The sequence below is a fragment of the Monodon monoceros genome, unplaced genomic scaffold (genome assembly GCF_005190385.1).
Source record: "Monodon monoceros isolate NGI ecotype Baffin Bay Population unplaced genomic scaffold, NGI_Narwhal_1 Super_Scaffold_18, whole genome shotgun sequence".
Taxonomy (NCBI): Eukaryota; Metazoa; Chordata; class Mammalia; order Artiodactyla; family Monodontidae; genus Monodon; species Monodon monoceros.
The window spans coordinates 61,126,548-61,152,220 of record NW_021703774.1 but is presented as its reverse complement, the minus strand read 5'-3'; the positions used below and the strand labels follow the sequence as shown (position 1 = coordinate 61,152,220).

Sequence of the window (25,673 nt, the reverse complement as noted above, 5' to 3'; positions counted from 1 at the left end):
GCAAAGATGCAAAAGTCCTTGCTCAGGTCACCAGTGCTGAGAATACTCTTAATAATTTAAATGGACAAGGGGAACTTCCTTATGTGTAGGTGAGCCTGCCCTAGAGACAGAATAGAGAAAAAACAGCAAGGTGAAAACGGAGTGCAGAGTGCAGCTGGATTAGGCCTTTATATAGATAGCTTTTGTTTTTTTTCAGAGCACTTTTTTTTTAAAGTTATTTATGTATTTATTTTTGGCCGTGTTGGGTCTTCGTTATTGCGTGCGAGCTTTCTCTAGTGGTGAGCAGGGGCTACTCTTCGTTGTGGCGTGCAGTGGCTTCTCTTGTTGCGGAGCACGGGCTCTAGGCACGTGGGCTTAAAGTGGTTGTGGCACGCGGGCTCAGTAGTTGTGGCTTGCAGGCTCTAGAGCTCAGGCTCTGTAGCTGTGGCGCACAGGTTTAGCTGCTCCTTGGCATGTGGGGTCTTCCCGGACCAGGGATGCAACCTGTGTCCCCTGCATTGGCAGGCAGATTCTTAACCACTGTGCCACCAGGAAAGTCCCCAGAGCACTTTTACGTATATTAACTCATGTCAAATATTATTATTATTAAACAGGGTGCAGATAAGTGTAATGAGTTAGCTCAGTTAATGAGTTAGTTTAACTAGTTAATAGATGCACGTACTAGGATTAGAGGTAGACAGTTACTTGGAATGCCAGGAAAACAAAACATTCAGAAATAATAGTAACCACATAAATGCAATCTAGGGAAAACCACATTTCCTTCCAAAGTGGTGGAAGTGAAGTTTACTTGTTGGTATTTTCTTACCTCTTTAATATTTGTTCATTCATTCATCCATCCATTCATTCAACAAACATGTATTGAGTGCTTCCTATTTCCAATTATTTTGCTCTGTGGGCCTTGGGAATGTAGAAATGAGATATGGTGTCCATTCATTCAACAAATATTTATGAAGGTCCTACTATGTCTCAGAAATTGTTTTAGGTGCTAGGGATATAGTAGTTAAAAACAGACAAACAGGGGCTTCCCTGGTGGCACAGTGGTTAAGAATCCACCTGCCAATGCAGGGGACATGGGTTCGAGCCCTGGTTGGGGAAGATCCCACATGCTGCAGAGCAACTAAGCCCGTGCACCACAACTACAGAGCCTGTGCTCTAGAGCCCGCAAACCACAACTACTGAAGCCCTCGTGCCTAGAGCCCATGCTCTGCAGCAAGAGAAGACACCACAGTGAGAAGCCCGCGCACCGAAGCGAAGAGTGGGCCCCGCTCAGCAACAAAGACCCGACACAGCCAAAAATAAATAAATTAATTAATTAAATTAAAAAGGAAAAGATTAAAAACAAACTAGACAGACAAAGCAAGAAATGTATAAACCAGTTTGGAGTAACAAAGGGAAACAAACTATAATAAAAATAATAAAAATGTGATAGAGGATGGGTAGACAACTAGTGTGATGAAACAAGTATAGTACAATGTTAACAGCAGAATCTAGGTGGTGGCTATATCAGTGTTTACTGTAAAATCTTTCAACTGTATGTCTGAAAATTCTTATGATAAAATATTGTAGAAGAAAGTTATAGGAATGATAAAAAAAAAGGCAGAGATTTGGGGAAAGTTCATGGAGGACATGGCAGTGTTTTATCCTCTTCTTCCTCTCAGCTACCTAATATCCCCTTAGCTATGAGTCCATCAACTTCCAAATTCCAATAGGCCGTGTCTTGGGCTGTGAAGAGCTCTGCAAACGTCCTTGAAGATCTTATCTTTTTAGTGGAGAAAAACTTGGAGGAGGAGAAGCAGACACATGAATCAGCTAAAACTCACCCACCCCACAGGCATTTGATAAGGCACCCTTCTAGCTAACCTCTCCCAAATGCCTGCCTCTGGGTACCAGGTAGCTGCTCTCCCCAGCTTAGTTTCCTGTCTGAGCTTCTGTGGAGTTTGGTTTTGGATGGTTACCTGAAATATTTAAAAAGTGAAGCGAACATTTGTTTTTTCTAATACTCAATTTTCTTTAGTAATTTTTTTTCAAAATAATTCTGAATTTTAGGTAACACTAAGTTTTGAAAGAGAATGCTATAGGCTTAACTTCTCCTTTAGACTGTAGGACCCCCATCAGCTCATTTATACCAGTCCCAGGTTCACAGGAGCAGCGGCTGTGACTAGTCGAGTCCTCCCTCTCTCCTCTGTGCCCAAACGAAGCTTCCCTTTCCAGTTTCAGCCCTTTAGGGGCTTTTCCTATAGATCATTTATATGATCTGTGCAGGGTACCACGTTAAGTACTTTAAATACAATAGTTCATTTAATATAATAATCCTAGCATGTAACTGCCATTATTATTCCCATTTAACAGATGAGAACATTGAGCAAGGGAGATTAAGTAATTTGCTCAGGGAACTGCAAGTCAATGCAGAAATCTGGCTCCAGAGGTGGCGCTGTTCTGAGTCATCAGCAGCTACTGCCTTTGTAACCAAGTGCCTAATTCCCCATCTCTGAAAAACCAGTTCACTTAAAGGTATTAATAAGTCAACGTGACATTAAGTATTATTTATCGTTTCCACAGCCCTAACTCCACAGGAACCTCAGTGTTTGGGATTTCAAACTACGGTTAGAAAGGGCGTTGATGTTAGGAGGGAGGGCTTCCCTCAGATGAGCTCCTCAAATTATCTTTCTCTAGGAAGGACTCCAGAGAGTCGCCGTTTAAGGAGGATGGTGTTTGGGGGTTTCCAAGAGAGGAAATATTTAAAGCCAGAGGCTGACATATTATTTTGGCAAACGGGATGGGAAAAAGAAATCTCTTTTTCGGAACACAAGTTTTAGTCTGGATAATGGGTAAATGACATTAACTCTTTGTTTCATCTTAACCTTCCAAGCTTGTGCTAATTTTGCTTCTCAAACCTGAGGCATCTCCTCCATTATTTGATCTGTCCTTTTAGCTTTTTATCCCTTTTGAAATAGGTGGGAGCATACCCAATTAAAACGCAGAAGGCTCCTTCTTTTCCCTTGGTCCCGCCGCAGGTCGTCGTCGTGGAAAGGGTTAACCAGGCGGGTTGGGAGAAGGGTCGGGCTCATACCTTTCCCAGAGACCCCAGGCGGCGGCGGCGGCGGCGGGGCCCGGGAGGGGCGGAGGCTGGGGCAGACGCCTCGCCGCCGCTGCCTCGGCGAATAGCAGTGCGCTGTCCGCCCGGATTGGAGCAGCAGCATCACGCTGACCTCTGCCTGGGATGTAAACCGGAGCGGCCGCAGCGGGCAGAGGAAGGCTCTCGGCTCCTTCGGGAAAGCCAGCTCCAGCACCGGGATCCGAGCAGTGCGCAGGGAGCCGCGTCAGCCTCGACCTGGGCAGCGCCCAGCGGAGGCTGCGGGAAAGCGGAGGGAGCCCGGCGCGGGCGGGGAGCGTGCGTCCGTTCGCACAGGCAGCGGGAGGAGGGGCGGCGCGAGCCATGGCTGGGGACAGCGAGCAGACCCTGCAGAACCACCAGCAGCCCAACGGCGGCGAGCCCTTCCTGATCGGCGTTAGCGGGGGCACGGCCAGCGGCAAGGTACGGCGGGGCCCCGGGGCCGCGCTCTTTTCTCCTCCCCACCTCTCCCCACCCCGGCCGGGGCCCGGCGGCGCCGCATGTGGCCGGCGGCCGCGGGCCATGTCAGTTCCTGCAGCCACCGCGTGGCCCGCGCGCCTCCGCTGCTGGCCGCACTCCAGTGCAGAGTCTTCCCCGCGCAGACTCCGGGCGCCGCGGCAGCGGATGGGCGGCCGGACACTCGGGCCATCTGAGGTTCCAGGGGTACTCCGGCCACCGATCACAGGGCTGGCACGCTCCCCGGCGGCGGTAATTCGTGGCTGGGGTCCTATGGGGGAGGGGCAGAGAAAGCGGATGCTTATTGTTTTGCAAGTCAGTCGTGGGGGAGAGGGCTTTAAGCGGGGTCCTCTACGAATCCCCGGTACACCCGTCTTCCCTCGGCCTGGCGTTGATGTGCTCGCCCGGCGACGCAACCCCGGTGCCGGGTCGGAGCGAGCCGGGTAGCCCGACCGGGAGGGCTGCGAGAACGTGAGGCGGCGTCCCGGTGAAGGGGAGCCCCACTTGGGCTGGACGCCGGTGCCGGGCACTGCAGAGGTTTCCGGGTAAAATCCCGAGAGCCAAATAGGCGAGGTGACATCAGTGAAATGATCATAGTCGGGGCTTCTCTTTTTGGGGGGTTTTAAGAGGAAACGCGGTCGGCTTCAATGAGAAAGTTGTGCTGGCCCCATGCTCTTAGATGTCTGGGGCCGTACGCGTCTTGCATCTGCGGAAGGAGGTCGTTCTCTGGGTGTCTGACTCCTCTAGGAGCCTGCTTTCTTTGTTTTTTCAGCAAGGCAAGGAGAGACTAGGGATATGCTTTCCTAGCTTTGCCCGCGGCTTTTTCTGCAGGTGGAGAAGGGTAGAGTCCTCTCAGATATTTTTCTTTGCTCCCCTGCCTTTAAGATGTGGCTACTTGTTTACCCTACTGTTTAACAAGTTCATTTGGTGCCCGGGCTCCTCAAGGGGAGCCTGCGAGAAATAGGTGATGCGCGCTGGGTTTGGCGAGGTGGGATGATGCCTCCTAGGGTCAGGGAGAGCGGAGCAGGAAGGCTGGTTGGCGCCATGAGAAGCGAGCCACGAGGTTTTTGCTCCGGAGCAGACTCTGCCGTAGCCCCTCCTCCATTTTGGTTTTACATTTTTCCCTCCAGGTCTGGACTACTTTGGCGCAAGGGGCCCAGGCACGGCAGCTGGCGCTATGGAACTTCTTTATTGATTAGTTAATCTCGACTGTAGCTCCCAGGGCTTGGGATCTGCCTGCTTTATGTCCCAGAAGTTTATGTTGAATTTGCCCCTGGTTGAATGCCTTTTTTAATTTTAAAAAATTTTACATGTTTTTTATTGGTACTATTACTAGTAAGTCAAAGCCAAACCAGGATGCCAGCTCTTTTAGGAAATGTACCTGTTATATTAGAATTTTCTCAGTCCCCCTCCGCACCCCCCACCGCCCTTTCCATAGTATATTCGTGTTATGTGGGACCTTTTTTGTTGTTGATGGCCGTATTCCCAGCGCTCCTAGCACGATGCCTGGCACATAGTTGGACCCAAATATTAACCTGAGATACAGCCCTCCTAGGGGGAAGGAGACCGAAACTGGCAGATGAGTGTAGCATTTAGAAACAAAATGACCTTGGTAATCATCTAAATAATTTAGTCACTACAGAGGCGGAAACTAAGATCCTAAAAGGTGAACTAACTCGCTTCTTATTATTGTGCGTTCCTCAATCATCACCTTTTCTCAGTGGATAATCAGTATAAATGTGTTATTTCTGTAACGTGTCAAGTAGGAGCTAGGAATGAGCCATTAAGGGAACTCTTAACTCTGCTGTCCCTATTTCTCATCAAGGAGGAAGATACTCCTAAGAAAGGGTCTATTTTCATGCAGTTTTTAAAGCATGTTGTATCTTTTGGGCATTAACAAATACTTTGTCATTGTAAGATTTTATAATTTTTTTGTTATTAAGAAAAAGCCCAAAGGAGCATTGGACTTCAAAAATTCTTTACTGCAGTCAGTTTGCTGCAATTATGTCTTGATTCTTTAGTCCAGTCCTTAGTGCCTTTTCTCCAAGGAACTTGAAGTTTTTGTTTTTGTTTTTTTTTTAAAGGATGGTCAGCATTAACAAACTGGACCTCCTTTGGAAGCCTCAAGTCTGAACATTGTGGTACAGGAGGGCCTGGAAGCAAAGTCGATACTCTACCCCCTGCATATTTGCTCTGTGCCTGTTAAAGGAATTTGGGAGAAGGCAAAGGGGCCCAAGGACATCAACAAAAAAGGACAGTTTTAGAGCTAGAAGGAACCTCGGAGGCCCTGGAGTCCAACACTTCATCTCATCACTTATGGATGAGAAAAATAATGAATTCAGATCATATATTTGTCCCAGCTATTGGCCTTGTTTAAGAAGAATTGACTAAGGCATGCCCGGAGAACACAAGTTTACACTTTCAACCTGGAAAGGGGCTACTTGGAAATGGCTACAGAATGGTTTCAGAGGTACTTGACCCAAAAGGAAATGGAAATGCAGATTGCTTTGTACTCAGTGGCCTGGCAATATAGATCTTGATTGCTTTCTCCCCTCCTTTATAAGAGAAAACAACTCCCTGTTCAGCTTCTCTTGAGAGCTCTAATTTGTCTCAATGTTGTCACTGCCCTGAGTTAACAAGTATTTTATCTTAGCCTAAATTAGTTTGGTTGTAGAAGGCAAAAATAGCGATTGTGGTCCATATATTACATTTTTGTTTGTTTGTTTTGGCCATGCCACACAGCATGTGGGATCTTAGTTCCCCCACCAGGGATCGAACGCGCACCCCCTGCATTGGAAGCGTAGGGTCTTAACCACTGGACCGCCAGGGAAGTCCCATACATCACATTAAAGTTTGTTGTATACATGGAGATTAATTAGAACTCTAGAGTAAGCTTTGCTAGGCTGACATGGCAAATCATTCTTAAAAACTCACCTTAAAATTGTGGTGGGGGCTTCCCTGGTGGCGCAGTGGTTGAGAGTCCGCCTGCAGATGCAGGGGACACGGGTTCGTGCCCCGGTCTGGGACGATCCCACATGCCGCGGAGCGACTGGGCCCGTGAGCCATGGCCGCTGAGCCTGCGCGTCCGGAGCCTGTGCTCCGCAACGGGAGAGGCCACAATAGTGAGAGGCCCGCGTACCGCAAAAAAAAAAAAAAATCACATTCTCGTATTTCCTCCTAAAGGACAAGTCTAGAGAGAGCAAGAAGTAACACTGGATGGGGAAAAAAAACAGTTTAAACTTCTTTACCTGAATATATATCCATGACTTTAGGTGCCATTCCCTCTCCTCTTTATTTTTGCTGTTTACTGCGCTGTGACTTCTTCGCCAATTAAAATAGCTTCTCAGTCTGCACTGCCATCAGAGCGGTCTTCCTTAGTGTAGCTCTGACTGTGCCACTCTCCTTTTTGGAAACCTTGGATGCCTCTTCACTGCCCAGGCTATAGGTCAGATATTTCAGCACAGTGCACATCCCCCTGGCCCCCAAATGTGGTCTCAGACTATTTATTTATTTATTAAAAATTTTTTAAAAAATAAATTTATTTATTTATTTATCTATGGCTGTGTTGGGTCTTCCTTGCTGTGCGTGCAGGCCTTCTCTAGTTGCGGTGAGCGGGGGCTACTCTTTGTTGCAGCGTGTCGGCTTCTCATCGCGGTGGCTTCTCTTGTTGCGGAGCACAGGCTGTAGGCGCGCAGGCTTCAGTAGTTGTGGCTCGCGGGCTGATAGAGCACAGGCTCAGTAGTTGTGACGCATGGGTTTAGTTGCTCCTCGGCATGTGGGATCTTCCCGGACCAGGGCTCAAATTCTGTGTCCCCTGCATTGGCAGGCAGATTTCTAACCACTGTGCCACCAGGGAAGTCCCACCAGACTATTTTTCCACTCTTGTCCCGCTTCCCCACACCCAAATGCACACACACACACACATCTGTGGAACTGCTTTCATTTATACTTTTGCTCCTGGTCTTCTCTCTGGAATGGCCTCTAATCCTTTCAAGGTTTCAGTTTTGTTAATACTTCCCCCAGGGAACTTTGTTATCCATTTTCTTAATCAGAATTATTTTTTGTCTCTAATGCTTCCATAGTTTCACCACATTTTGCCTAGTGCTGGGGTTATTTGTTGACTGCTTCCCCCGCTATAGTAAAAGTTCTATAAGAGCGTCTCATTTATTTCTGCCTTAATGCCCATTACAGTGTTTGATACCGTGTTTGTTGAACTGAGTTAGGCAGACCATCATTTGTAATTATCCTTTTATTCTTTTAATTCATAAGACTATTTGAATTAGGCTTTGAAGCCACAGTTGAAACCATGTTTAACTGTGCTATTCGTGTTGCAGTGACTAGACAGTAAAAAACCCCGCAGCTCCCTAATACTGTACATTGGTATTGCTTATTCAGAGCCTAGCATTTAATTAGTATGTACTAAATGAACATTTGTTGAATGTCATTGTGAAGAATACTGTATTATGAGGAAGTCAGGTCATAAGGAAATATGAGAGAAAGTCTGTCAGTATTTTATAGTTACAAGCTGCTTAAACAGCTCATCAAGCCAATTTATCATTAAAGCATTTCCTTATCTCTTCCTTTTGAAGTGGGGCAGGTGTCTTCCCCACTGATGGATAACACTGGAAGATGTTAGGAGAATTTTTGACTTGCCTGAGGTCATGTAGCTAGTAAGTGATAGAACTTGGATTGGAATCCAGGTTTTTCCTTTACTAAATCTATGCCTGTTTTGAACTTTCTCCACAAGCAGGGACCAGCCCTCGGACGTATTTTGAGGGAGGTCAGTTGGACAGTGTATGAATAATACAGACCAAGAGAGGACATTGCAGTCCCCTCAGAGGTGGGGGCTGTCACCTCAGCTCGGCCTGAGCATGAGTCAGCATCTGCTTTTGGAGCGCTCTGGAATGCTCCCTGGACCTCCGGCTCCGGCTCCCATTGCCGGGTTCCTGGAACCTCGGCAGACATCCCCATCCGGCCAGATCACTCATTCCGCACCCTCCCTCCATCAGGTGCTCCCAGAACCATGGGACTGCTTTGGTTCTTTTGCTGTTTTTCTCGGAGCTGGCATTGTCTGCTTTGTACCGCCTCAAGCTGCTGCCTGGGAGGTCTGACGGGATCTGGCCCTGCTGACCTCCTGCCACTCTCCCCTTTGCTCTCGATTCCAGCCACATCCCCAGCTTGGCCCATCATGCTTCCCCCCTGCCCAGGGCTCTTCACACTTGCTGTTTGCTCTGCCTGAAATTCCCCTCTTGTTCATTGTGCCAGTGCCTAGCACATGCCTGCCAGAATGAGGCCCAAGCAGCAGGTCTTGCTGCTGCTGCCTTTCCTCAGCTGCTGCCTCATTTCTTGTTTGAAAGTCTTTGAAGTGTGTTTCTGATGCACACTGTCTGTGGTCACCTAACTCCAGCTCACTGTACCTGTAGCATTTGCTTAGGTCTTCTGCCTGATATTATTTCTTTCTTATTTTTTTTAAACATTCCCACCAACAGTGTAGGAGGGTTCCCTTTTCTCCAGCATTTGTTGTTTGTAGACTTTTTGATGATGGCCATTCTGACCAATGTGAGGTGTGATACCTCATTGTAGTTTTGATGTACATTTCTCTAATAATTAGTGATATTGAGCATCTTTTCATGTGCCTGTTGGCTATCTGTATGTCTTCTTTGGAGAAATGTCTATTTAGGTTTTCTGCCCATTTTTGATTTTTTTTATATTGAGCTGTATGAGCTGTTTATATAATTTTAGAAATTAATCCCTTGTCAGTTGCATCATTTGCAAATATTTTCTCCCATTCTGTAGGTTGTCTTTTCTTTTTTTTAAAATTATCTTTTGAGTTATGTTGCTTTATATTTATTTATTTATTTATTTTAAGATTTCATTTTATTTATTTTTGGCTGCGTTGGGTCTTCATTGCTGCGCGCGGGCTTTCTCTAGGTGTGGTGAGCAGGGGCTACTCTTGGTTGCGGTGAGCAGGCTTCTCATTGCGGTGGCTTCTCTTGTTGCGGAGCATGGGATCTCGGCACGCGGGCTTCAGTAGTTGTGGCATGCGGGCTTCAGTAGTTGTGGCTCGCGGGCTTTAGGGTGCAGGCTCAGCAGTTGTGACGCACGGGCTTAGTTGCTCCACGCCATGTGGGATCTTCCTGGACCAGGACTCGAACCTGTGTCCCCTGCATTGGCAGGGGTATTCTTATCCACTGCACCACCAGGGAAGTCCTGTAGGTTGTCTTTTCATTGATATTATTTCTTTGTTGAGTCTTGCTCTCATGAGGTCCTGTGATGGAGACAGGTTGTGTTTGGGAATTTCATGGCTGAAGACCTGACCTTTTTTGCTAGTGGGATCTGAGATGGTGCTGTTGGAATTGCTTAAGATCTCTAAGGTCTTTTAGACGTGTGTCTCAATTTTTTAAATCAATAAAAACGTTTGAATGTATATTCTGTGTGTGTGTGTGTGTGTTTATGTGCTTTCTTGTCCATTAAACTTTTTATCATTAAACCAATTTATCATTAAAGCATTTGACCATCTTGTTATTGTAATGTGTCATGTATCTGAATATGCAAATTATGTAAGTATAATCAATATAATTAAAAACAAAAACAGGGATAATGAAAAGATAAGAAAAATGAGATAAACACTTAAAAATTGTGGTTTCTTTAGCAGTGTAAAGACTTTTGGTTCTTACTGAATGTTTTATTTTTAAAAATCTTATTTCAAATGTGGTGATTCATGAATCTTGGATGATCTTGGTGATATTACTCGTAGTGATAATATAAGGCTGAAAGTTTGGTTCTAAGTTAAGTATCATGAATCTTGATTTCATGACTGTATTTTAAAAAGTTATTCCCCAAAATGATCCAAGTACAGGAAACTCATCCTTTGCAGTATTTATAAAATCATGAGAGTCCCATCCCCCAATTATGCAGCTAGAAAATTTTCATCGTCCTTGTTGTCCATCAGCTGTTTTTGCAAACCAAGATGCTCCATTTAATGTTTTCTTTCTTTCTTTTTTTATACAGCAGGTTCTTATCAGTTATCCATTTTATACATATTAGTGTATATATGTCAATCCCAGTCTCCCAATTCATCCCACCACCACCATCCCGTGTGATCCCACATTTCATTTTGGTGGAGCATTCATTTTCACAATAATAGTGACAGAAGATTCTACCACTTGCTTTTTGTATGACTTGTGGCACATTACTGTAGAGCTTTGGTAAGGTAAGAATTTTGCCTGGTACATACATGGTAGAAGCATAAGAATTTTGTGTGTGTGTTGTTGAAGTTGAGTTGTGCTTCTTTATTGCTTTAATCAGGCTGGAAGTATGCTGTCTGGTCTGATATCCATACCTCCCTTCCCCTCAGCTGAAGAGCTGTTTTGTCATATCTCAGCAAACATCCTCTGTTTGTTTGCCTGTCCTATAGGAAGTCCAGAGTTCTGCAGTTGTCTGTGGGATTGCCTCCTCCCGCATGGTGGAGGGTGAGCTCTGTCTCTGTGCAGGTTGGTAGTCTCTCTCAGGCTCTACACAGAGCTTGTAGTAGAATGGGATGCTAAGGGTGCTGACTTGTGATTTTGGACTATGGTCTTTAAACATGTTTGCATCCATTTCTGCTAAGAGAATTTTGGAGAATTCTTTATCCCTGTCACATGGTTTTGACATCAGTTTCTTTTATCACATGAGTAAAGAGTAGCAAAATATGTAATTTCTGATATATTGTAAATGTTGACGTTTTAAAATAATTGTTTCCTTCTCTTAAATGTGCTCTAAATACTGTAATAATTTGACCTATTATCATCCATTTAAGAAATACATGAATAAGCTCTTCACTGAATCAGAAATGTTAATTTTTCATTTTTTTTCTCCTTGAAATCTTATTTCAATTCCACTTCCTCCACAAAATGTTAATTTATTTTTATGCTTGAAAATTTTTTATCGATCACTCTGTCATCCTTCTGCAACAGAAATATGTATGTACATTGGAATGATCTTTATTTCCTGTTCTCATAAGTCTCTTCAGTGTTAATTTCCTTTGGATTGCATCAGTACAGTTATTAGCATAAATTAATCAGATCAAGTAGATATACATTTTGGTAAGTAATTAGACACAAAAGGTAGAATTATGTTGGAAAGCAACTTGATGAGACAGGTGGAGCTCCCCCACCCAATTACTTCATGTATTGGAGGATGATTCCTACTTAATGCTAGAATTAGATGTTTTGCTTGTTTAGCTGTAAACTTTGAGAAACCTTGTTGACGTAAGTAGATGGGAATGGAAGAACTTTTGTTATATCAAGGTCACCCAGTTTTCATCTTTCTATTTATATGTCAGAACCTGATGTGTATTTATGAATCAGCCAGCTTGCCACCCACCTCCCTTTAATTTTATTGAAAGCAGAAAACTGGAAACCTCCAGAATTGTAAAAGCATTTGTTACCCACTCGTTGGGTCATTCACTTTTTAGTAACAGCACTAGTATCTCAAATCAGTGTATGGCCACTAATTTAGGAAACTTGCATTCCGGTCCAACTTTGCCAGTTACTTATTAGGTATATTCATCTATAGAAGAGGGTCCTTTCAGCTCTTAGCGTTTCACAATTCCACAGCTTGCCTTGAGTATCCTATAATTGTTTTCTCACTACTGGTCACACAGGTCAAGTACTTTTCAAATCTTCAACTCCGAACCTCTATGACGCGGTTGGCATTTGTAATCTTTTGGTGGGGTTCTGAGGCACTGTCATCTCTTGGCCCTTGCCAACATCCACCTGAACTGGATTTCTCGTAGGTCCTGGGGCCCTGTGTGCTTCCTCTCACAGATAGATGTTGCTTCTTTTCCCTAGAGTTCCTTCCTCCCTGCATCCTCCTTCCTTTTCCTTACCTGGATAGCCCCTGCTCATCTTTCCGTTGGTGTCTCTGTCTCCTAGGCAGTCCTCCTAGGCTGGCATGATTGAGTGTCCCTCTGCTGTGCTGCTAAAGTGTCCTACCAGACCTCCGTTGCAGAATTCTCCCCCACCCAGGGCGGTCCTTGCTTCTTTAGTCTGTCTTCCTCTCTAGACGGAGCTCTCAGCATCAGGGACTATGTTTACCTCACTTTTGCCCGAGTGAGGCTCACACATGGGCTAACAACAGTCTATGTGAGTTCTCAGTAAGTGTTTGTTAAATAACCAAACATTAAGGACTCATCTGTAACTCCCTGACATCTTCACTTAGATGTATAACAGGAATCTCAGTACGTCCAATATTTAAGTCCTGCGCTTCCCTCAAATGTGCTCAACCTGCAGCCTTCCCCATCTTAGTTGATGACATTTTCAGCCTTCTAGTTGCTCAGGCCTAAGACTTTGGAGCCATTCTTGACTCCTCTTATGTTCACTTGTATCCAATCCATTAAGGAATCTTGTTGACCCTACCTCCTTACCTACATGTCCACAATCTGACCACTTTTCATCTCCACTGCTTCCACTCTGATCCAAGCCACCAGCATCTCTCAGCTGGGTCACTGCAGTAGAATCCTGACTCATCTCCCTGATCTACTCTTGTCTTCCGTCTATACACTGTTCTCATCGTAGCAACCAGAGTGATTCTGTTAAAATGAAGGAAGGTTGGGCTTCCCTAGTGGTGCAGTGGTTGAGAGTCTGCCTGCCGATGCTGGGGACACGGGTTCGTGCCCCGGTCCAGGAAGATCCCACATGCCACGGAGCGGCTGGGCCTGTGAGCCATGGCCGCTGAGCCTGTGTGTCCGGAGCCTGTGCTCCGCAACAGGAGAGGCCACAGCAGTGAGAGGCCCGCGTACCGCAAAAAAAAAAAAAAAAATGAAGGAAGGTTGGTTAGCAGTTTCCCTGCTTCTGCTCACAACCTTGCAGTAGCTTCCCATTTTACTCTCAGTAAAAGCCAAAGTCCTTACAAAGATCCACAGGGTCCTACAAATGGGCCTTTGCATTGGCTGTTCATTCTGTGGGGACAGCACTTCCTTCAGACATCGGAATAGTTAACTCTCTCACCTCCTTGGTCACCTTATTTAGAATTGCACCCGGTAGACACTCAAATATTTGTTGAATCAATGGATGAAGAGTGTGTTATTTCCTTGCTCAGTTATCCCTTCTAATACTAGTTTTCAGCACTTAAACCCAGTTGCTTTGGCTGTTGCTGGGAGATCACTGTCCCTTTGCTGGTCACATGTGTACTTCCTCTTGGACATCACTTCACCAGGATAGGATTGTGGGCACATTGCCAACCACAGAGCTCGGCGTCAGTGTACATTCTAGATGGCTTAGGTGCCTGTTTAATGGCGCATTTAAAAAATATATAATGAACGTTAATATCTCGCTGTCAAATTCATATTAGGGATGCCACCTAATTTTGTTTAATGAAATGCTTGTTGATATGAACTAGATTTTTACTTTAACTCAAGAAATGCTAGAAGAGCAGATCTTTTGAACCAAAACGATTATCTTCTCTATCTTAGAGGAAGGTAGATGCATCACCTTTTGAGGAAAACTATCTCTGCTTTGGGCAGCTTGCATTCCTCTGAATATAGGCCTTTCATAGCATGGATTGGAGTTGCAGAAGTGCTGAGCAGAGCCATAGGGTGGGAAAACATGGTAGCTTTTTAGGTTCTTTTGAGTTCAGAGTGGCTTGTAGGCAACAGAGTATGTCCTTACTGAATTAGAGAGATTCGACATGACAGACACTGTCCGAAGCTATGTGTGTAATTTTGTATTGTCCCATTGGGGTTTTTAGTGTTCTTCCTTTCATCAACACAGATGAGACATAATTATATGTATTACAAACTTCAGTTTCTGCTGTAAAACAGCAGTGTTAAGATCTGAGATGCTACTATTTAAAATGTTTTCTCTTTTTCGACAAAAGAAATGCAGATACTTTGTAAACTGAAACAGTTGAGGTCTTCACTGCTCTAGTAAATTTATGATAGGACTGATAATAAGTGGTTCTGCGCAGGAATAGAACTTGGAACCCGGGGCAAATACCCAGGAGCCACGGGTAGCCTGCCGCATCTGTGCAGCTCATGGGTTAGCACCTCTGCCAACAGGTGCATTGGAATCAGCCTGGCATTTATCAAAGCAGCTGTGGTATGACTGCCCTTTGTCTCAGTGGAAGGTTTCTTTTCTTTTCTTTTTTTTTAATTTTTATTTTTTTGGCTGTGTTGGGTCTTCATTGCTGCGCGGGGTCTTTCTCTAGTTGCGGCGGGTGGGGGCTACTCTTCCTTGTAGTGCGCAGGCTTCTCATTGCGGTGGCTTCTCTTGTTGCGGAGCACGGGCTCCAGGCGCACGGGCTTCAGTAGTTGCAGCACACAGGTTCAGTAGTTGCAGCATGTGTGCTCTAGAGCGCAGGCTCAGTAGTTGCGGCGCACGGGCTTAGCTGCTCCGCGGCATGTGGGATCTTCCCGGACCAGGGATCAAACCCGTGTCCCCTGCATTGGCAGGCAGATTCTTAACCACTGCACCAGCAGGGAAGTCCCAGTGGAGGGTTTCTGAGGACCTGTTTCTGTTGTATGGTGTATTGGTTGTCTGCGCAAACTTTCTCCAGAATTTCTCCAGTAGTTGAGTTTGGTGAGGAGATTGGTTAAGAGCCCTACTGTTTCGGGGGGCTGCATTTCCTGGGGACCTGTTGATTTTTCTAATGAGCTAAAACATACATTAAAAGTGTATTTTATTTTATTTTATTGAAGTACAGTTGATTCACAATGTTGTGTTAATTTCTGCTGTACAGCAAAGTGATTCATTTATACATATATTTATACATTCTTTTTCATATTGTTTTCCATTATGGTTTGTCACAGGATATTGAATAGAGTTCCCTGTGCTATACATCAGACCTTGTTGTTTATTCATTCTATATATAATAGTTTGCATCTGTTGATCTCAAATTCCCAATCTTTCCTCCCCCCCACCCCCTCTTGGCAACCACAGGTCTATTCTCCGTGTCTTTGAGTCTGTTTCTGTTTCATAGATAAGTTCATTTGTGTCATATTTTAGATTCCACATGTAAGTGATATCATATGGTATTTGTCTTTGTCTGACTTCACTTAGCATGATAATCTCTAGGTCCATCCATGTTGCTGCAAATGGCATTATTTCATTCTTTTTTATGGATGAGTAGTATTCCATTGTATATTCGTACCACATCTTCTTTATTCATTCATATGTCGATAGACATTTAGGTTGTAAAACGTGCTATTTTAGTTAGTCAGTGGCTTCATTTTCCTCTACCCCCCTTATAGAGAAAGTAAAAAAATTTTTTAATATTTACTTATTAATTAATTTATTTTGGTTGTGCTGGGTCTTAATTGCGGTGTGCGGGCTCCTTAGTTGCCACACATGGACTCCTTAGCTGTGGCATGCATGTGGGATCTAGTTCCCTGACCAGGACCGGGCCCCCTGCATTGGGAGCATGGAGTCTTAACCACTGCACCACCCGGGAAGTCCTGAGAAAGTAAACCTCTGAAAGCATAAGTAGCAGACGACGGAGTGACACATAGCAATTGAATAAGGGGCAGTGAGTATTCTTCTGAAGGCATTGCAGGCAGAGCCCTCCTTGTGTGACTCTGGAGGACACAAGCTAGAGGCTGTGCTGGATTGACCATTTGGGTTATGGAGGGACACGATCATGGGACGTCATGCTGGAAGTGGAAAAGCTTGTGTTTTGTACATCTGAGAAGAGCTAATCCCCAGCCTGCCATGAGGCTCCTTTTGCAGGTCTTTGTGGGGTTCAAGGTCTTGGTGTGATAGAATCAAAGCTTTATGATGTCTCTCCTTGCAGCAAGGATTGCAGTAGATCTCCAGTAGGTCCAGACAGCTCGATGGGCTTTGGAGTCAGCGTGCTTGTGTTAACGTCCCAGTTCCACCACTCTTCATCTGTTTCTTCTGAACCCCTTTCTCCATCTGTGAAAAGGAGATCATGTCTCGTTTGGAGAGTTGCTAGGATTCCATGGGAAGGAGCAGAAGTACATACCTCGCAGGGAGTCTCCAGGGGACCTGTTCGCCTGCACCGTGGTTCCTGCTCTGCAGCAGCCGTGCTGTCACTGCAGGCTCTTTGGCCATCCTGCTGACACTTCTGACCAGCACGGCTCCCTGAGCACATGAGCCTGGTGCTGTCCAGGCGTTGCGGTGTTGACAGTGATGAGGACCCATTTGGGCATTGTGATTCCTACTTGCTAACCGTGATGCTGTCTCCTTGAGGCCATGGCCTGTCCTCTTTGCTGATAAGGCCATGACTAGTCAGATGTTGACTTCTCAGTGTTCTTTTTCTCATCCCCATCTTGCTGGAGGCCTTAGCGATCCTGTTCTGTAGCTGTTAAGATGGACTCGTTTCATAAAGTGTAGTTATGGGGGGAAAAAACACAATTAATTAACATACCTTTTTTTTTTTTGGCTGTGCCACGTGGCTTGTGGGAACTTAGTTCCCTGACCAGGGATCAAACCTGCGCCCCCTGAAATAGAAGCATGGAGTCCTAACTGCTGGACCGCCCGCCACGGAATTCCCTAACGTTACTTTCTTTTATTTCTTTTGCGGTACGCGGGCCTCTCACTGTTGTGGCCTCTCCCGTTGCGGAGCACAGGCTCCGGACGCGCAGGCTCAACGGCCATGGCTCACGGGCCCAGCAGCTCCGCGGCATGTGGGATCTTCCTGGACTGGGGCACGAACCCGTGTCCCCAGCGTTGCAGGCGGACTCTCAACCACTGCGCCACCAGGGAAGCCCCTAACATTACTTTCTTAAAAAAACCCAAAAACCCTTTAAATTAAAAATACAACATACAGGAATGGGTGTAAATTACAAGTGTGTGGTTCAGTGAATTAATCACAAAGTGACTGCACCTGTGTAGGTACTCGCCCAAGTTAAGAAATATATTGTGACCAGCATCACTGCAAGTCCCTTGCCATCACTACCCTCCTCTCAATTGTCTCTTGATTGTCTGCTAGATGCGAGGCAGTGTTTCATAGCTGTAGAGTTTCCATGTATGACTTGTGGGAGTCTAGGAACTTGGTCTAGTATAGGAGATACATGCATATGAAAATAAAGCCACTGAAGCTTTCACCCTTGTCTGCCTCTGAGAAAAAAGGTCGTGTCTTCCATTCATTGGTTCATTCTGTAAATATTTATTGATTTCTGACAAAGGGCCAGGCACACTGTTAAGTACTGGGACCACAACAGTGATTAGATAAAGCCCTTGACCTCGTGGGGCTCACATGTCTAGGTCTGACTCACGGGTGCTAACCTACTACCCAACCACGTGGTAGGTGTTTAATAAATGTCTTCCAAACCCAACTAAATATAATCCCTTTACTCTTCTCCTATGGCATTTACCCTTTTGTAGTACTGTGCTCAGCTGTTAGACCTCTGACTTTTTTTCCCTCGTATTTTAAAACATTTTTATTTATTTATTTTTGAGATATAGTTGACTTATAGTATTATATTAGATCAGGTGTACAATATAGCAATTCAAAATTTTTGTAGATTATACTCCATGTATAGTTACTGTAAAATATTGGCTATAATCCATGTGCTATACAACATATCCTCGAAGCTTATTTATTCTATTCATAGCAGTTGGTACCTCTTAATACTCTACCCCTATCTTATCGCTCCCCGCTTCCCTCTCCCCACTGGTAACCACTAGTTTGTTCTCTCTATCTGTGAGTCTGTGGGGTTTTTTCTGTTATATTCACTAGTTTGTCTTATTTTTTAGATTCGACGTATAAGTGATAACATACGGTATTTGTCTTTCTCTGACTTATTTCACTAAGCATGATACCCTCCAGGTCCATCCAAGACCTCTGACTTCCAGATTCCAGGATCCTGGAATGCAGGTTGTCCATCTTTGTATTCCTAGTCTCTTGCATAGGAAGGACTTCGGTCTGATCATTGAAGGTGTGACAAGTGCCGAATAAATGGTACAGTCAGCAAGTGTTGTCAGAAGTTCAGAGGAGTTGGAGAATGTTAATGGCTATGGTAAAGCTTTTCTTGCTAAAGTCACCAATAATCACCTAGTCCCTAAGGCCCGTTAAAGCTGTTGATTCCTTAGTTTACTTTTCTGTAACAATTGACAATGACCAATTCCTCTGACGAAAGTTTCTTTTTTTAATTAATTTATTTTTTTACTTTTGGCTGCGTTGGGTCTTTGTTGCTGCACGCGGGCTTTCTCTAGTTGCCGCGAGCGGGGGCTGCTCTTGGTTGCGGTGAGCTGGCTTATCATTGATCGAGGTGGCTTGTCTTGTTGCAGAGCACGGGCTCTAGGTGTGCGAGCTCAGTAGTTGTGGCACGTGGGCTCAGTAGTCATGGCTCGCGGGCTCTAGAGCGCAGGCTCAGTAGCTGTGGCACATGGGCTTAGTTGCTCTGAGGCATGTGGGATCTTCGCAGACCAGGGCATGAACCCGTGTCCCCTGCATTGGCAGGCGGATTCTTAACCACTGCGCCACCAAGGAAGTCCCTGGGGAAAGTTTTTAGATTTCACCACTCTAGGCTGACTTTCTTCCTGTCTCATGGTTCTTCCATTTCTGAGGGTTTTTTCTGCCTGTGAATGTGTCATGCCTCAGAACCCCCTCCTTAGCTCACTGGTTTGTACCCTCTGCATACTCTGTATCCTCCATTTGTTGGTGACTCCCAGGTGATTTCTTGCCCTGAGCCTGTTCCTGGGTTCCTTTCCCACTTATCCAGCTGTCTCCTGGGCATTGCCCTTTGATATTCATGAACTAAGTTTATTCAGGACTAGACACCTAGTCACTGGTACCCAGTCTCAACTGCTTCCAGCCACAGGTGCTGCACTACCCATATTTTCCCTCTGCAGAAATGCATGGGAAAGAAACCTCAAGTCATCTCTCTCCAGCGCTCCTCCATCCTCGCACACCCTTCCTGGCTCCTGGGGTCCCGCCAGTTCTACTTGCTGAATTTCCCTTGGAATTACCCCCACCCTCCCTCGCCTGCATCCATCATTTCTTGCCTGGATAACTCTCCAGTGGTTGACTTCCCAGCTGCCAATCTGGACTTCTTTCAAGACATTCTCCACACTGTTGCTAGAGTGATCATGCCTGTCACTCCCCAAAAATGCTTTAGTGGATCTTCTTTGCCTTCAGTCTTGCTGTCAGCATTGCCTCCCACCTAAGCAATGGTTTAGTCTCTCCAGGCTTACTTCTTGTTTCTCCCCATACATACACCATGCCTGTCCTTTCCAACCCAGATGTCAGCTTCCAGTTCCCAGATCTTGGACGGCTCACCTCCACACCTCTGGACGTGTGGCTGCTTCTTCTTCACATGTTGTCCCCTCCCCTTTTGTCCGGTCCCTTCAAAGCCCTGGGAGGTGTTCTCTGGCCGTCCACTGTGCTCTGAATTGAGGTTCCCATCCTGTGTTCTCCTCCCTCTAGCACGCTGTTCGCTGTTTGCTTATTTTTCTTCCCAGCAGACTGAGTTTTAAGAGCAATGTCTTTCATCTCTACTATACCTAGAATATCATAGGTATGAGGGTTTTCTTTGTTTTTGTTTGTTTTGTTTTTTGCTTTTTGTTTTGCTACGAGTGTAGGGTTGAGTTATGTATGGGTTCACCTGGATATTTTTTTTTTCATTCTAACATCAGAATTTGAGATCTGAAAAGTTAATCTCACACATATATAGTTCTTGGTTGGTGTGGCACAGATGTTCATGGCAGTTGCTCTCTGCAGAGCTGAACATTAAACTAGTGTTGTTAGGAAGTATACTAGCAGGAGGCACACTTGTTGATTTTTTTTTTTTTATAATTTATAGGCAGGCCTTTTTTTAAAAAAAATTAATTTTTTGCTGCATTGGGTCTTCAATGCTGCGTGCGGGCTTTCTCTAGTTGCGGTGAGCTGGGGGCTACTCTTCGTTGGGGTGTGTGAGCTTCTCATTGCGGTGGCTTCTCTTGTTGCGGAGCACGGGCTCTAGGCATGTGGGCTCAGTAGTTGTGGCGCACAGGCTCTAGAGCACAGGCTCAGTAGTTGTGGTGCACGGCTTTAGTCACTCTGCGGCATGTGGGATCTTCCCAGACCAGTTATCGAACCCATGTCCCCTGTATTGCCAGGTGGATTCTTAACCACTGCACCACCTGGGAAGTCCCACACTTGTTGATGTTGCATCTGGTTTAACCTCTGCCGTGCCTGTCATGTGTGTGTAGGTGTGTGAAAGGAGAGCAGGCATGGGGATGGCAGATGGACTGGGCACTGATGTTTTAGAACATGGGACTAGTGCAGAAAACTTTGTCAAAAGTTATTATAAGGCTTCCCTGGTGGTGCAGTGTTTGAGAGTCCGCCTGCCGATGCAGGGGACACGGGTTCGTGACCCGATCCGGGAAGATCCCACATGCTGCGGAGCGGCTGGGCCCTTGAGCCATGGCTGCTGAGTCTGCGCGTCCGGAGCCTGTGCTCCGCAACGGGAGAGGCCGCGACAGTGAGAGGCCCGCGTACCGCAAAAAAAAAAAAAAAAGTTATTATACAGGAGTGTGAAAAAAAAGTCAGCTTTAAATGAACCCTGTATTTATAGGAAAAACCATTGCTTTTCTATTGAGTTCCTAGGTAGATATTTCAATTTCAAGAAGTTGTTGGGTCACTGGTGTTTTGAGGGGTGGCACAGTCTTTTTTAAAATTATTTTATTTTATTTTTTTATTTTATTTTATTATTATTTCCAGCCACAGCCCACGGCTTGCAGGATCTTACTTCCCCGACCAGCGGTCAAACCCATGCCCCCTGCAATAAAAGCATGGAGTCCTAATCACTGGACTGCCAGGGAATTCCCTGACCACCAGGGAATTCCCAGGCACAGTCTTTTAATTTATTAGAAAGTACAACTTTTATCATCTTTTGCCACTTCTTTTTTTTCTTAAGCAGAAGTAACACATGCTCTTGTGAAAGATCAGCATGACATGTTGGAGTGCCTGCAGTCACTCTATTCCACTGCCTTATTTTATTTTACTTGCATCGCTTTCTGAAATTATTTGTACGTATGTTGATTTTCTATTTCTTTTCAAAATACTTTAAAAAATAATAGCTAATATTTTTCTGAGCACTGACTGTGTAGTGTTCCAAGTGTTATATATTTATTAACTCCTTAAATCCTTCTAAGAACCCCGAGAGATACGTTACTGTAATTATCCCCGATTTCCAGATGAGGAGATTGTAGTACAGAGAAGTTAAGTAACTGTCTTAAGTCCGTAAGCACTGTGTGGTAGCAATGGAATTTAAATCCAAGCAGTTTGGCTCCAGAGTCCAGGACCCCACTCTGTTCTGCTGAGTCTCAGTGTAAGCTGGATAGGACAGGTGCCTGGCTTCCTGCAGCTCCCAGTGTGGTGCTCTGCACTGGCTGTGTGGAATGAACATGAAATATACCAAGCAAAAAGTGGAAATGAAGTCCTCTTTCAGCACCCTTCTGCAGTACAATTTGGTTGGTTTCCTCATACAGCTTTTTTCAATTACAAGCATACACTTATTCACAGATAGAGTCCTTTTACATAAATGTTAACCCTCTTGGGAAACATTTCTTTTCCTCCATGACTCCTTGGGGACATGTCCCTTGAGCTATGACATTATCTTAGCTGTGCAACAATGAACGGCACTGAAATTGTTTTATGTTACCTAAATGTCAGTCTTGAGATTTGGGAAACATTTTAGCTTCATCAGCAATATCCTGGGGAGAGTGGTGCTCGTCCAGATGGCTGCTGCCATCTATTTTCTGTTGATTCTTACTAGAAGATGTCATCCCTGTAAAGAAAGTTAATGTTGCTAAATTCTAAGGATATACCTTATTTGGAGGTTTGAGCATCCTGGTTACTGACTGTGGTCTTTTCCTAGTTCCTATAATTGTGCTGATGAGAAAAAAAAGACTGTGTAAAATTTTCTTTGTGTAATAACAACCTTTTATAATAACATTTGGGAAGTGGTTAAGTCATGTCTTTCCTTCTCTTCCCCTCCAGTGGGAGCGGAGGCTTTCCCTGAAGGGCAGGGGCTCTTAGGTTAGCCTGGGGCCCTAGGATGGTGTTCCAGAAGGGCCATCAATTTCTTAAACTATGTAGAATCTTGTTAAGTGTGCGCATTTTGCTGGAGGAGCTTTCCATCCCAGAATGGAGCATGACGACACAAAGAGCCCTTTTTGATACGGGTATTAACACACTCTCATTCTCAGGCTATGGCGGTCCTGGAGGCTGACTTGATTTAGAGATTGGAAATACTTTTTTCTAGTTTGAGGAGATGAGGTGGGTGCCCTCTAGAGAGGGCAGTTTGGACGTTTCCTCATTAGGGCACAGAGGTTCTCACTAATTGAGAATGTGTGGGCTCAGCCTGTATACAGGGGGCACCTGTTCAGATTAAATAAACATTTTGGTGTGACACTACTGTCATGCCCACTTTCATCCCCATCTGAGCCTTTTATCATGTAGTTTGGAAATAGCTCACACGCTCATATTTAACTGGCTGTTTTTTTGTTTTGTTTTGTTTTTGTTTTGTTTTGGTTTTTTTGCGGTATGCGGGCCTCTCACTGTTGTGGCCTCTCCCGTTGCAGAGCACAGGCTCCAGACACGCAGGCTCAGGGGCCATGGCTCACGGGCCCAGCCGCCCCGCGGCATGTGGGATCCTCCCGGACCGGGGCATGAACCCGTGTTCCCTGCATCAGCAGGCGGACTCTCAACCACTGCACCACCAGGGAAGCCTTAACTGGCTGTTTTTATTCCAAATGCTGCTGCTTTTGTGCAGGTACCTGATTAAAAATTTAACCTGTATGTTATTACTTGGTAAAAGTTTAAAAAATATATTTTGTATAAAAAGACAAATAGCTCTGCCTTTGCTCTGCTACTGCCTAGTGCAGTGGGCTTGAGGAAAGTTGCTTGCTGTGCCTCATTTTTCTCATCTGTAAAATGGGTACCAAAATGTACCTCTCAAAAGAGGTGAAATAATATGGAGGTGGCAGTTGAAACGTTACCTGGTACATAGTAAATACCTTTTCGGAAGATGATGATGACGGTAAGGATAACTACCTCTGCAGAAAGGCTTGCAACCCTAAATAAGGAGTCCTTTCTCCCTCGCTCCATCCCATTTCCCAGAGACAAACACTTTCAACTCTTTTGATTATTTCACTATTTCTGAATTTCAAACAATCACATTTTCACTGCTATTTTCTGATTTTTCCTCTCCCAATATTAAACATTCTTTATTGACTCTCTGTTGTAAATGATGAGGTTTTAACTAACACCTCTTCCCCTACGTCTCTTCTTCTAATTTAATTATATCAAGTTTCAGTTAGAGTGACATTTATTTATTTATTTCTTGTTAAAAAAATAAATTTTCTTTCTTTTAAAATTTTTATTGATTGATTGATTTTTGGCTGCATTGGGTCTTCGTTGCTGTGCGCGGGCTTTCTCTAGTTGCGGCGAGCGGGGGCTACGCTTTGTTGCGGTGCGTGGGCTTCTTATTGCTGTGGTTTCTCTAGTTGCGGAGCACGGGCTCTAGGCGCCGCAGGCTTCAGTAATTGCAGCACGTGGGCTCAGTAGTTATGGCTCACGGGCTCTAGAGCGCAGGCTCGGTATTTGTGGCACACAGGCTTAGCTGCTCCGCGGCATGTGGGATCTTCCCGGACCAGGGATCGAGCCCATGTCCCCTGCCTTGGCAGGCGGATTCTTAAGCACTGCGCCACCAGGGAAGTCCCATAAATTTTCTTTTTTATTAATTAATTTTTATTGGAGTATAGTTGAATTACAGTGTTGTGTTAGTTTCTGCCGTACAACTAAGTGAACCGGTTTTGGTTTGTTTTTTTTACATCTTTATTAGCGTATAATTGCTTTACAATGTTGTGTTAGTTTCTCCTGTATCAGTGAATCAGCTGTATGTACACATATATCCCCATATCCCCTCCCTCTTGAGCCTCCCTCCCACCCTCCCTATCCCACCCCTCTAGGTGGTCACAAAGCACCGAGCTGATCTCCCTGTGCTATGCGGCTGCTTCCCACTAGCCATCTGTTTTTCATTTGGTAGTGTGTATGTGCAGAGCGACATTTAGTGTTTTACATTATTATGATCATATAAACTTTGTTCATAGCTGAGTTGTGGAATAGTGTTGGGTGTTACTGAATATTTCAACTGCTATTTTGAATTGAAGAAAAATGAAGGGGGTATTGTTGATTTGCTCTCAGTTATGAAGTTAAAGGTTGTCATGCAGTTGCTAACTGCTTAGATGTATTTTGTGACCCGCTTATTTTTCTCCTCGGCTGTTCAGTTTTACCTCATTCGTTCATATAACCGTACAGGAATCTTAGAATTGGTAGAGGTTGAATTTCTAGAAGAAACATTGGGCTTTCCATAGACTGGGAGTTTGGAGCAGACATGGATGTCTGTGAGTCTGTTAGCTTTTGATACTAGCTGCCCTTCAGGTCCTTATCCTTAGGCTTCAGAACATATGCCAGGTTTCAGGGAAGCACAAGGTGGGATTATGAAAAGGAAATACGAATGACAGTAGGGAAGAGCAGAGTCTTCAAAGTGCACTCAACAGAAGGACTAGGCAGATTCTCACAGATGGAAAGTCAGTGTTGATTTACTTCTATAATACTTGGTACAGTTTACCCAGCCTGGGGGGAGGGGCGGAGATAAGGACAAAGGAGGAGTTGTGGTTTTGTGGGTCTCAAGTGTTTACCAACGAACCAGACAGGAGGTCAGGTGGTGCGGTGCCACTGCTCTGAGAATTCTAACTGGAGACAAAACATTGCCTTTGTGTAGTTCATGGTGAAAGTGTGGGCTCTGGATTTGGGACAGGGGTTGGGGAAAACCAGACCCAAAGCAGAATTTCTCTCTGGAGCTGCAGTTAATGAAGTAGTCCTGAAGGGATCCTGGTCTGGGACTTGCTGGCCTCAGAGATGTAGCGGGAAAGGGGCAGGGCAGGGCCGGAGTGGGGGCAGGGTGGGGAGAGAGGAGGAAGCCAGTGCTCAGGTACTAATGATTGCTTTTTACAGAATGATCAGGTGCAGCATTGAGAGAGAAACACAAGATTAATTCCTGCTTAAGACAAAGTTCCTTTTCTCATCTTTGGCACTAACCTTTTTTTTTTTTTTTTTTTTTTTGCAGTATAATTGCTTTACAATGTTGTGTTAGTTTCTGCTGTACGACAAAGTG

General features: G+C 45.0%; 1 protein-coding gene across 2 annotated transcripts in view; it reads left to right on the top strand.

The window, feature by feature from the left end:
- The first annotated feature begins 3,185 nt into the window (after positions 1-3,185).
- The window catches only part of UCK2 (uridine-cytidine kinase 2), a 74,581-nt gene continuing 52,093 nt past the window's right edge, over positions 3,186-25,673 (top strand). Inside the window, exon 1 of one of the 2 annotated variants that reach the window (XM_029228542.1) lies at positions 3,186-3,820. In XM_029228542.1, the coding sequence (XP_029084375.1) occupies positions 3,437-3,820 (384 nt within the window). In that variant the 5' untranslated portion in view covers positions 3,186-3,436. The remainder of the gene's footprint in view (positions 3,821-25,673) is intronic. The other variant, XM_029228541.1, reaches the window with a different exon arrangement.